Source organism: Lepidochelys olivacea (assembly GCF_965140295.1).
Source record: "Lepidochelys olivacea isolate rLepOli2 genome assembly, chromosome: 25".
NCBI lineage: Eukaryota > Metazoa > Chordata > Testudines > Cheloniidae > Lepidochelys > Lepidochelys olivacea.
Genome location: NC_140435.1, coordinates 15,723,782 through 15,736,237, shown reverse-complemented (window position 1 = coordinate 15,736,237; position 12,456 = coordinate 15,723,782). Strand labels below are relative to the sequence as shown.

The 12,456-nt window shown below is 56.1% G+C and overlaps 2 protein-coding genes across 3 annotated transcripts; both read left to right on the top strand.

Annotated features, from left to right (window-relative positions):
• Nucleotides 1–1,736: 1,736 nt before the first annotated feature.
• Nucleotides 1,737–3,847, top strand: LOC311512904 (UPF0449 protein C19orf25 homolog; the record flags this gene model as incomplete). 2 transcript variants are annotated; one of them, XM_084614329.1, is made up of 3 exons in its annotated part: nt 1,737–1,816; nt 2,425–2,587; nt 3,651–3,847. In XM_084614329.1, the coding sequence occupies exons 2-3, from the start codon at nt 2,452–2,454 to the stop codon at nt 3,845–3,847; spliced, it is 333 nt and encodes a 110-aa protein (XP_084470455.1). In that variant the 5' UTR covers nt 1,737–1,816; nt 2,425–2,451. The 2 variants fall into 2 exon arrangements, with proteins under 2 accessions (XP_084470455.1, XP_084470456.1); XM_084614330.1 differs by having other exon boundaries at nt 1,753–1,828.
• A 1,498-nt stretch (nt 3,848–5,345) lies between these two features.
• LOC311512903 (granzyme M-like) lies at nt 5,346–12,131 on the top strand. The gene is made up of 6 exons (XM_084614328.1): nt 5,346–6,158; nt 6,616–7,081; nt 7,601–7,757; nt 8,816–8,960; nt 10,537–10,794; nt 11,715–12,131. The coding sequence occupies exons 2-6, from the start codon at nt 7,021–7,023 to the stop codon at nt 11,865–11,867; spliced, it is 774 nt and encodes a 257-aa protein (XP_084470454.1). The 5' UTR covers nt 5,346–6,158; nt 6,616–7,020; the 3' UTR covers nt 11,868–12,131.
• Nucleotides 12,132–12,456: the final 325 nt, after the last annotated feature.

Sequence of the window (12,456 nt, the reverse complement as noted above, 5' to 3'; positions counted from 1 at the left end):
GTGACCCCATACGCGAGTTACTGCTACTTCAACCTTGGCAGCTCTTGCTGCTGCTTCCTGGGTGCCAGCTGAGGACTTGCCGTTTCGACATAACAGGACATGCCACTTTTTGTATCGACAAGCTACCAGTCTTACCCACCTGCCCAGCAGTCACCCAGTTCATAGGGCTGCTGCAGGTGCTACTAGAGATTTTGCTGTGCTGTATATGCTGAGGTTGGGACAGGTGAGAGGATTTCATGAGTGACTGAATCTCAAGCACTTGAGATAAACAACCTTTTCGCTGCACAGTAAAGGTGGCCCCATAAACCGAGAGCCCCTATAGGAAATCTGCAAGTGGGTATCCCTACCCCAACCCCCAGGGGGTGATATTGAATGAGCTACAGGCCTATTTGTGCAAGCAGGGGCTGAATGAGCTCTCCCCCTGATATCTAGTGGTGAGCTGTGGAAAAAGACATCAGAAGCTGATCTCGTTTGCATAGACCACCCCCCTGCCTAGGTGCTCGGCATGATGGGATTGCTTGCAAAAAACGTAACCCTTCTGCCAGGTGGAGCCAGCAGCACCAAGGCCCGGGTTCAGTATCTAGTGGCTCCTTTTCAACAATACAACATAAAACCAGCTCAAGCCCACCCCCAGGACCAATTACACACCACCCTCTGGGCGCCTGAGTGTAGCAAAAGCTTTTAATAAAAGGAGGGAAGTAACCCAGCATTGATTTGAGAAAACACCACGACTAGGGTTCATAAACACAACCGGTGAGCCAAAGACCCACCCCCAAGTAAGTTGGGCAGTGTCCTTTTCCCCCTCTGGGTCTTAAGTCCAGCAACCCAAAAGTCCCTTTAACGTGCCCGACCCTTCTCTGCACCCCACTCGCAGTCGCTGTCCTTGGCCAGCGCAGCCCCAGAGTTCAGAGGTTAAGCGACAGCGTTCACCGGTGTGGGTGTGGGTGGGAGGGTAAGGAGGCACCTTACACGCACTGCTGGGTACTCGCTCATTGCCCCGCTGGCCGTGCCCCTGTGGGCCTCTGCTCTGGCCCTCCTGGCCAGCTGCCCTAAATGGTGGGTCAAAAGCGGACACCTGGTCGCCCTAGGCTGAAAGCTACCTCTCTAAAAACGCCCGCAGGCCGGGGGCCGTCAGTGGCCCCCCGTCCTCCCCACCCCTGCACTGGATGCCTTTCACAGGAGCTGACCCCCTCAGGAGTTCGGGACGGCACCTATCCCCCCCCCCTTAGTCCTCTGGGCCCCCCCAGGGAAAACACGGTGCCCCAAGGCCGGCCCACGGCGGCTGGGCCCAGGCCCACGGCGGCTGGGCCCAGCCCCGCCGGCCCCTCGCCTTGTTCGACCCGCTCCGGCTGGGGTCCCAAATCTCACACCCCTACGGCCCCGCGCCGCCAAGGGCAGCTGTGCTCATCTCCGCCCGGGCACCGCTCGCCCTGGGGCCGAGGGAGAGGCCCCGGGGATGTGGGGCGCGGCCCCGGGGATGTGGGGCGCGGCCCCAGGGATGTGGGGATCTCAGGGTGGGGTGGCCTCCCGCTCCAGATGGGGAGGGGGGCGGGGCCTCAGGGGCTGGGGCTGAGTCACGCTTCGCCCCGCCCCCCTCGGATCTTCCCCCCCCCCCGCCCCCGGGTCACGGTCACGGTTGCCCCGGGCGTCAGCAACAGGCGCGCGCGCGGCCCCTTTAAGGGCGGGGCGGGGCGGAGCACGCAGCGCGGGACGCCAATGACGTGGCGGGGGCGGAACCGGAAGTGGGGGCCTGCCGCTGACTGGGGCTGGGCGTACGGTGGCCGGGGTGGGGACGGAGTGCGGGAGCCGCGATCAGGTGAACGTCTGGGTGGGTGCGTCAGTTCGGGGGTGGGGGCGGGTATACGGAATGGGGGGATAGGCGTGGGGAGGGGGGTATATGGAATGGGGGGGTGGACATGGGGAGGGGGGTATACAGAATGGGGTGGGCGTGGGGAGCGGGGCGGTGTGGGGAAGGGGTATATGGAATGGGCGGTGGGGTATGGAGAGGGGGTGTATACGGTGTGGGGAGGGGGTATATGGAATGGGGGGGTATACAGTATGGGGGGATGGACATGGGGAGGGAGGTATACAGAATGGGGTGGGGGTGGGGAGCGGTGGGGTATGGAGAGGGGGTGTATACGGTATGGGGGGGTGGGGGTGGGGAGGGGGTATATGGAATGGGGGGGCATACGGAATGGGGGGATGGACATGGGGAGGGGGGTATATGGTATGGGGGGTGGGCGTGGGGGAGAGGGGTATGTGGTACGCGCGGGGATATAGGAATAGGGGTATGGGATATACAGTGTGAGTTGGGGGGAAGGGATAAAGGGTGTATATCCAGTCAGGGGGGTGGGGGGCAGCAGCAGCATTATCTCAGCAGGCAGGAAAGTCACTGACTCCTTAGTCTCTTCATGCCCATTCCAGGATGCCCGTTTATGAGGCGGGAGAGTTATGAGCTCGAAAGGCAAGAAGCGGGTGGTTCTGCCGACTCGGCCTGAACCACCCACCGTGGAACAGATCCTCGAGGACGTCCGGAACACCCAGCCATCCGATCCCATGTTTGTCCTTATAGCAGAGTCCAATAAAGGTAGGAGAATGCATCCCAGCTCTTTGCCCCGGGAATCTCCATGATCCATTCTGTATGAAATCTTCCAAACGATGGGAGCCTGTCTCTGTCCACTCCAATCCTACCTATCAATTATAAAATCTTCATCAGCGAGCATTGCACAGATTGGCCCTGAAAGTTGCTGCCATCTTGCCAGTTTGTTGGCTTGGATGATATGAGTTGCTGGTCTCAGTCCTGTTCTTGGAGGACACCTCTTTATAGCCCAAAATCCACAGCTGTGATTGGTGCTCTTGTTGACAATTTCTTCAGGGAAGCCACAGACTTCATGGGGCCGGGAGACTGACCTTCCCTTTCACCTTTACAGGTGTCCTCCCCTGTTTGTAAGTAAGGCGCGTTGGTCAGAGCACGGCAGGGAAACATCCCCTGGCGCTACCTGTGCAGTTTAGAGGCTATAAATAGGTCTTTGGCCTGTAAAGGCTATAAATAGGTCTTTGTAACAAGGCAACACAAATCACAATAGTTTTGATCAGAGGAGCCCAGAAAACTAAACCCAAGCTTCAAAATGAACGATCTTAATTCTGTTTTCTTTATTGCACCTTATCAGCAAACTCTCTTCCTTTGGGAAATTGTTGCCAGGGCAGTAGCACTGGGAGGTGAGTTCTGCTTACTGGGGTTTGGGGTGGACCATCAGTGGGAGATTATGGGCCACAGGGAAGAGACTGTAAAAGGGGGAAGCTTTATGGCTGCATTGATCTAGGATGAGTATTATATCCCCCTTCGAGAGGATGAAGCAACTTGTCTGCATTCACGTGGTGTTAGTGGCAAGAGCTGGGTATAGATCCAAGGAGTCCTGGCTTCTAATCCTCTGCTCGGAGCACTGGAACAAGTATCGCTCTTGTTGTAGGTAACAAATATGCAGAGTGGTGCTTCCTCCATTCCACTTGATAGATAGGGGATGCCTAGTTTTCTATCGAGACCTGAAGGTGTATCTGATCTGAAATGTAACTTAGCTTTACATAAAGCGACTACCCCTTTTGAATGCATGTTATTCTCTGTCTTTTCCTCCCACATTTCCCCTCCCCAGACTTGCCAGCCCCTAGGAAGAAGGAGGATTCTGAAGTGAAGACCGAGCGCCTGTACCAGCAGAGTCATTCTTATGTAGAGATGAACCAGCGGCTGCAGAAGGCCTGCAGTGTGCTGAAGGAGAAGTGCATAGAGCTGAAGCAGGCGGGTGTGACTTTGGAACAGAATATCGTGGAAATTAAGGAAAAGGCCTTGTGAGGTTGTCTGGCCTCTCTGGAATGCCGAGAGATTGGGAGCAGAGACAAAAAGCTGGCCCAGGAGGGTCTGCTCTCAACTGTAAAAAAGCCCCGCCTCCTAGTCCTGACAAACTTCTCAGTGTGTGTCAGACTTTCACAGACATCCCCAGTGTGGCTTCTTGTTTCTGTATCCAAATCATAGGGCCAGAAAGCCACCCAGCCAGATATGTGTGTCTTTGATTTAATGGTGTGTGCTTTGATTTAATGGAAGATCTGTCACTGCTGCATGTTGCCTGGAATCGCCAAGAACCAGCCAAGCCTCATGAATGCAGCTTCACAAGAGTTGCCCCTCGTGCTCACTGGAAACGCTAGGGGGTATGTGAGGGTGGGTTTCATCTTTAAAGCTAAAAATGCTACAGGATCTGCCTCCGTAGCCTTTTCCCAGTGGGCGGCCCTGATCTTGTTGCTCGTGTTCGGAAGGGACTCTTGGACCAGGCGTCTTGTTGAGCCATTAGGAGAACCTGATACCAGTTTCCAAATGGCAAGCTTGAACCTGATCTGGCTGGGGTAAGCGTGGGCTCCAGGCAGCCGTTGACTTTTTGTAAGCGGGTCACCGTCTCAGGTGCCCATAGTGACTGTTGGCATGACGTCCCCCTCACCCTCCAGGTTTACCTACGACTTCTCCATCTGGTATTGCCTCCATGACGACAATATTGCTTCCTACATCTCCATGATGCTGAAAAATCAAGGCCTCCAGGGCTATGCCGAGCACCAGGACCAGGTGGCAGGGACGTCCATTCTCATGACGGCCACTGAGGTCATACAGGCCAGCAGGGTCGCTATCGTCATCTTGTCAGCCAGCTCGCTGGACGACCCCTGGTGTCAGCGCGTCGTGGAGTGGAACCTGCATCATGTGATGGAGCGGGAGGGGACGAAGATGATCCCGGTTTACGTGGACGTGGAGAAAGAGCAGGTGCCTCTGGTTTTAAGGCATCTTAACGAACTCGACTACAGAAACAAATTCTTCGAGCGGAGGTTGCTGGAGAGCTTGAAGAGCATCAGGCCTGCAGCTGGCCGAGCGAGGGCTGTGCGCCCCTCCAAAGTGGCCAGCACCAAAAGCAGAGTCAGCCGATAGCAACTGGGAGAAACTGAGCCCGGTGGACTTGGCTTTGGTTGATTCCTGCCAGGAGTGAGGCGCTGTGTCTTGCCCTGTCCATTTGGCATCCGGGGTTTGCTGTGGGCCCCGGTGCGGTGCTGGCGGTGAACTAATCTGCTTGGCTTTGCGCCTAGACTCGACCCCCGTGAGAATACTTAGAAAATAAAATGGTTGCTAGTGGGAGTTTGCTATTAAAATGCAGTGGGAGTCGATATGGAATGTGAGCCACGGCTCCAGGTTTCCTAAATCTCATTATTTAATAAGCTCTTATTAAAATCCATTCCTCAGAAAACTGAACGGCTGAGTCTTTGTTACAAGCTCTTTAATGGAGAGGGGCTGGGTAGGGATAAGATAAGGTCCTGCTGGGAGCCAATAATGAGCTTTATTCTCAGCTCTGACCCTGGCACCCCCAACCCCACCAAGCTTTTCGTTGGCTGTATCTGCCCTGGTAACTAACTGGTCCTCTCCCAATGCTTTGCTACGCTGATGCAGCTCACACCAGGCCCCTTGGAGCCCTGTCTGCACTAGCCGTTCCTGGTGCGGATAGCAACAGATGGCGATGTCCTTAAAATGCTGGTGTAAAGTAGGCCTGTGCCTCAATTTCTTTCCGTCTGTGAAATGGGTGCAACAATGCTTGCCTGTTTTGAAGGGGCGGGAAAGAGTTGTTTGTGATTTCATTGGAAGTCGTAATAACCCCTAGCCCTTATTTAGTGCTTTTCAGCACCAGATCTCAAAGCACTTTACAAACGAGGCCAGTCTCATTATCCCCATCTTGTAGATGGGGAAACTGAGGCACAGGAAGGGGGAGTGACTTGCCCGAGGACACAACTAGCATGCTAGTGGAAGAGCTGGGAATAGAATTTAGGTCTCTGGAGACCCAGCCCCTTGTTCTGTCCACTAGCTAATGGTGCAGAGTGTGGCAGAATTGCAAAGTACCTTGGACCGGAAAAGCCTGAGCACTTTCCTTCAGATCTCTGCTCGCACCTGGGCGTTGGCTCCATCCCAGTGTGATCATTGGGATGTCGTGCTCCCTGCAGTTAGACTCCTCAGTGAGCATTGGGTGGTTACGACCTTGGGTTTACATCTGGGAGAGAGACACTGTGTTATCACCTGCTACGATCGCTGACACAGCTTCTTGCCGGGGAGGAGGTCAAAGGTGCATGTTGCAGTCGATCACGTAAGTGGTTGCGAAAATGAAGGTAGTGGCGTATCTCTTGGTCTTGACAAGGTCCAGAGCTGTGCAGTGGCTGAGAGTTGGTGCATGGGTGTGACAAGGGGACAGGGGTTGGGCAATCGGATGCTACGCTACAACCCTAGCTGGATCAGGGGAATGGTTCCAGATTTGTAATCTAGTCCAGCCCCAGGACCTGTTTCAGCAGCTGTTTGTGCCTAAAGATGTGATCCTGATCGAGGAGTGCAATAGAAAGGGAATTAAAAGTGGCTGGAAACTGCAAGGGAGCAGTTAACATCTCTTCTGTCAGGGCACGTGGGCTGGGGGATTCGGCCATGTGGTGCGGGGCCGGGGGGGTGTTGAGGGGTAGAATGTCACAGAGCAAACAAAGATTGGAATCTGGCCCCAGAGTGTTCAGGAAGCATGTAATGTATTCAACTTGCTTTTTACCCTCTCACTTTAGACCACTGAGTTCCTGTTTTCGTGGCAGTAGCAAGGTGAGCCCGTCTCCTCTCCCTGCCGGTAGCCTTGGCATGTTTCAGCTGTTGGCACTCAGCGTCTTCCTCCCTCTGAAACATCTCCCAGCCCCGGCGCAGAAACACTTTGCTTTCAGTGCCGTCAAGTTTTCACAAGCGGTGAAGAAAGACTTGCTGTGGGTGTGACAGCAACAACGTTGGCTGCACGTCCTTTGCTCTGCAAACCTCACACCTCTGCACCACCCGCCCCCCGAGAGCACTTTCTCCCACTGCCGCAGAGGAGACGCAAATGCGCTCAGGGAAGGAGCGGGGTATATAAGTAAGAGCGGAAATGCCCCCTGACAGAAGCAGTGGGGCGACGACGTCTGCAGACGACTCAGCGTGGCAGCAGCATGAAGGCAGATCGGAAATTGCTCTTCCTGGTGCTGCTGTTCCTCCCCATTGGGAAGGCTGGTGAGTGGGTGGTCACGTGGTGCCAGGGAGTGGCAGGGTGGCCCAGTGGATAGGAGCACCGGGCTGGGAATCCGGAGGGCTGGATTCTATTCCTGACTGCCCCTAATTTGAGTGGGCTCAGCTGAGCCATTTCTCTCTCTCTCTCTGCCTCAATTCCCCCATCGGTGAAGGAGTTTGCCTTTCTCTGAAACATCCAGTATCAGCAGCTGCTGGAGCCAGGCCTCTGGACGTGATGGGTCAATAGACTGATGGTTTAACATGGCTGGGGGGGAATCCGGGGCTCCTGATTCATACTCCGATGCCCTGCCCATTGGACTGGAGCTAGCTACCTCTCGGCTTCAGGGCTTATATACCCAAGGGCATAGTTGGAGCAGCTGGGACATGGATCGGTTCCAACATGGTAGTGCTGGGATTCGAAAACCCCTCCCTTTCCAGGGTTTGGGGTGAAAATTGTCCCCTGCATCTGCCTTGCTCCCCGGTTCCCGTGCACTGGGGCACGTCTTGCTTCTCTCTTTGCAGCAGGCCAGCTCCAGTCTTTGATCATTGGGGGACGTGTCGCATTGCCTCACTCCAGGCCCTACATGGTGTCTATCCAGCTCAAAGGCATTCCCTCCTGCGGGGGAACCCTAATCCACGCGCGCTGGGTGCTGACGGCTGCGCACTGCTACGTCGACCCGTGAGTACAGAACCCACCCCAGGCTGGTGGGTTCCCGCAGATTAGGGCCGGAGGAGCAGGCTCCTGGCTCGGACAGGGGGAGCAGGCTGTTCTGGTGATCTGCTAGGTGAGCTCAGCCTTCTGCAGGGGTTGCTCTGCTCCTGCAGGGACAAATAGTGAAACCCGGGTTTAAGAAATGCCAGAGGAAAAGCCTTGGTGCCAGCCCGGGAGGAAAAGGGCCATTACTTGCCGAACGCCTGTCGGAATCTCACCAAACCATCAGAGCAGCAAACTAAGAACCCTGAAGGTCATTCAGCCTGGCAGGCGCACAGGGTCAGGGTCGTGAAGCGTAAATGGGGGGACTGAATGCAACTGAAATCTTTCCATTGCCTTCTGTAGGAGGCAGACTGGGACCCTAGAGAGGAAGGGAAGGTCTTATGGATCAAGGGCAGGACAGAGAGCCAGGACTCGAGTTCTTTCTCCAGCTCCTCCGTGGTCTTGGGTGAACCAGACAGGCCACATTTTTCAAAGGGGACCTCTGATTTGGGGTCTGTGGGGCCTGATTTTCAGAGGTGGTTGAGAGCCTCCAGCTCCCCCGACGCCCAGTGGAGTTGTGGGTGCTCAGCCTCTCTCAGAAGAATCTGGCCCAAGGGTGCATCACAGGGTGGGCACCTCAAAACCAAAGCACCCAAAGTGGCCTGAATGGCCCTGACCCTCAAAGGTATTTGGGCACCTAACTTCTAATGCAAATTAGACACCTAAATACTTTTGAAGAATCTGGGCCAACATGCCTGCTTCTGCATTCCCAGATGATACTTCCTTAGCTCATAGGAGGCATCTGCATGCAGAGCCCGTCTGCCCTCAGCACACCAGGGGCATGACAGGAGGATCAATGGTTGGGCTGGCATCACTGGGGTCATGAGTCAAGAGCTGGGGGAACATGCTCCACCAAAAAGACGACTTGCTCCTCTGACTGCAGGCTTAGCTTTGTGCCTCCCCGATGGGGTGTTTCCATTGGCATAGCCGGGTGTCCGCAGTGAGGGTGCTAACGCTAGAGAGGCTTTCTTTTTGTGTCTCAGGTGTAAGGGTTCCATCAGGGTGGTGGTGGGTCTCCATCGGCAGACTGTGAGAAATGCCCAAGTGCAGGTCTTCACTGTCGTGAAGTTTGTCCCGCATCCTTCCTACAACAGCAAGACCATGGTACATGATATCATGCTGCTCAAGGTACGTGGGTTTGCTAGAGAGCCATGGGTTCCAGTTATTCTAGCTTCTGCTGCAGGGGGCCAGTCCTATGAGGCAGCAGCATCTGACCATGAGGCTAGGGCAGTGGAGTGGGTTCAAATCCTGGCTCTTCCTGTTGTGTGATCTTGGACAGATCGTGTTGCCTCTGCCTGCCTCAGTTTCCCCCATCTGTAAAATGGAGGTAGTAATAGTCCCTAGCTCTTATCATCAGTGGATCTCAAAGCACTTTACAAAGGAGAGCAGAGTTGTCAAGCTCCTTTTACAGATGGGGAAACTGAGGCACACAGAGGTTAAAAGTGGACTTGCCCAAGGTCACCCAGCAGGTCAGTGGCAGAGGCAGGACTAGAGCGCAGGTCTCCTGAGTCCCAGCCCGTGCTCTAGCCACTAGGCCATGCTGCTAATGATTTCAGTATTTCTTTTGCGGATGGAAAGCGCTGTGTTAGGACCCTCAGGGGCAAGCCGGGGCATTCAGCACTGCATACGATTTACTCCTTCCTTTGTTCCTCCATCTTACGGTAGGTGGAAGGTTGAGTGGGGTGAAGGGGGGATGGGAGGGGTCTCTTTGGAGCCCTCTTCTGCTGTGGCTAGAAAGGTGAGATTCAGAAGTGACAAACTGCCTAATCCGTACAGGAAATCTTTAATGCTAGCAGGGCTCTCTAGCCAGTCTTGAGTCATTCTCAGCTCACACCCTTGCCTCTGAGGTGCTGGTAGGTGTGCAGCCTGGCCTTGCTTTTGCTGAGGGGTAAAGTTTTTCCCAGAGTCTGGCCTCTAACAGAGCTAAGGATGCTTCCTTCTGTCCCTCAGCTGCTTCCCAACAGCTAGGAATTCTCATTCCTCCTCCCCCTTCCCACTATCCCTCAGTTTCTTGGCTTGCACAGTTTCCTCTAGGGCTGGATTGGGGGCTTGGCCTCTCAGGAAGCAGCCTAGAAGGTGCAGCCTGGGTGGTGGGGGGGCGGACACGGACTTCGGTGAGTCCTAGATTCTGGGCTGCTCGAGGTGGGGCTGGTGCAGCCTTTCGTGGGAGTTAGAGCAGTCACCGAGGCATCTGGCCGCCTAGGGGCTGCTCTGCACTCCCCGCACCAGCGTCTGCCAAGGGGGGCGATGCACGCTGCCCCTGTTTGGGGGAATTCTCCCAGGAGCCCTGTGGCACAAAGGGGCGTTAGGAGAGGGCTGGAGCCAGGCCCCTGGCTGTTTGAGACTGGCCAGGCTTGGATAGTGGGGGTCAGTCTCCGTGTGTTTCTCAAACCTCCTTGGGGTTGTGGACTCCCCTGCTTAAGACAGACCATCTCCCCATCCCCCCTACCTAGGTCACTATAGAACTTGGTGATGAAAAGAGTCACATTTGGGCTCTTTGTATCAATGGCACAAAGTCACCGCCTCCTCCCCCCCGACCCCCAGCGAGCCCGGGACTGGGCCGCAGCCTGCAGGAGAAGCTGGAGGCATCTCCACGGAGATGGAAGCAGCTCGGGGGACCGCAGTGGTGCTAGGGCTGGGGACCTTTCTGCAGGCTGGCAGTCTGTCCCCAAGGTCTGACCTTGGCTTTCGCTCCTGCCTGCAGCTGGACAGGAAGGTGGCTTGGAACAAGGAGACGAGCCTTCTCCCGCTGTCCAAGAAGAAGCCGGCCCTGGGGACGCTGTGCAGCGTGGCTGGCTGGGGGATTTTCAGACAAAACAGCAAGTATTCCCCCGTCCTGCGCGAACTCAACGTCAAGGTGATGGACAGCAAGATGTGCAACAACAGCCGGTACTGGCATGGCGAGGTCACCGGTGCCATGATGTGCATCGAAGGGGTCGAGAAGGGCTCTGCCCCCTGCAAGGTGATGGCTTAACAGCAATGCTGGTCTAGAAGGGGCTGATGGGGAAGAGTCCCCAGCTGGCTGTGTGTAAGGGGGATGGCCTCGTTGCCAGGCCTGCGTGCTTAGCTGCCTGTTCTCGAGCATGTGTGGAGTTGGCAGTGCCTGACGAGGGGGCCCCAGACAGAGCTAAGGTACTAAAGAACCTGCCCTGCCCCTCCCCTGAGTATGCCCTGCCCTCACTCTGCCTCTTCCTGCTCCCCCCTCCCCCCCAGTGTCTCCTGCCTGCTGCTGAACGGCTGATCAGCGGTGGGCAGGAGGCTCTGGGTGGGGAGGGAGAGGAGCTGATGGGCAGGGCCCACCTTAGGGTGCTGAGCACCCCCTATCTTTTCCGTGGGTGCTCCAGCCCTTTGCTGACAGGGATGCTCGGGGGTCTGGCCACGTGTTCTCCCTGGGAATCCTGTCCAATTTTCCATCCCGGAGGCTTTGATCCTTTTTGGCAGGCGAGGATAAGTGAGGTGCAGGGAGCTGCTGGCCAGGGTCTCCCCAGGTCTTTGAAGCCCTTGGTAGCAGGCTTGGCAGAGAGGCCAAAGACTGAATGGGCCATGGAGATTTGCCCCTAGGTCAGGGCCAAGCTCTGCTGGGGCATGCGTGTGGGACGCTCACCCTACTTTGCACCCGCTCTGTGGAGAGAGGACTCCGGTCTCTGGGGCTGTCAGTCAAGCCCCTTTTACCAGCACAGCAAGTTGTTGGTTTGCTCCAGTCCTAGAATAACCCTCGTGCCTGCCCTGTGCAATGTGCCCCGCTGCCTCTATCCTCTCTGTTGCTTGGTGCCACCGCCTCTGTGCCCACCCCTGGGCCCTTCCATGCTCCTGCCCCTCACTCCCAGTGCTGCGAGGGGCCCTCCCAGGCTAACGGACGCCATGTACTCTGTGCTCTTGCAGGGTGATTCCGGGGGCCCTGTGGTGTGTGGCAAGAAAGCGGAGGTGGCCGGCGTGCTCTCCTTCGCGGGCAAAAGCTGTATCGACGTGTTCAAACCGCCCGTCGCAACGGCGGTCTTTAAATACAAGAAGTGGATCAAAAAATATCTACGTTAGGGCCAAGCCCTGTGACTGCATCATCTGTAAGCTTGCCTGTCCATCTCCCCTTCCCTGTATTGACGCCTAGTGGCTGCCCAGGTTAGAGATCAGCTCACTCACCCAGCCGCATGTGCCTCAGCCATCCGTCTGGGCACTGCTGGTTCAAACCCCCGCAAGCCCCCCACCCCCGCATACTTGTTCTCTTAGAGAGGCTTCAGCTCTGTCCTTCTCCCTCTCGGGCCTGGCATGCAAACTGTCTGCCTGCGTCCCTACATCACGCTTCCTGCTGCTGATTTCAAATAAAAGTGAAACCTCGTCCTGTCCGGTGTGTGTGTGCGCACGCCTTGGGGGCATCACGCTGTGGGTGCACTGGCTCCAGCTGATACCACAGCCGTGTCTGGTAACTAAGCTAAAGCCTTGGCCAGACCAACTCGCTCTTGGAAATTGGAACTGGGGTAAGGGACAGCTGGGTGGTGAGCAGCTTCCTTGCCCTGAGTGGCACTTGCTGTCTCCTGTAGTGATTACAGAGAGGAAGGAGCCTCTAAACATTGGTGGGGGGGAGCATCTGCGCTCCCTGGGAAGCCCAGCTAGCCCTCGAGAGGTGCTG

Coding starts and splice junctions, on each gene's coding strand:
- LOC311512903 (XM_084614328.1), top strand. CDS start 7,021: ATGAAGGCAGATCGGAAATTGCTCTTCCTGGTGCTGCTGTTCCTCCCC. Junction 7,758..8,815: donor GCGCACTGCTACGTCGACCC/GTGAGTACAGAA, acceptor TTTGTGTCTCAG/GTGTAAGGGTTCCATCAGGG. Junction 8,961..10,536: donor ATGATATCATGCTGCTCAAG/GTACGTGGGTTT, acceptor TCCTGCCTGCAG/CTGGACAGGAAGGTGGCTTG.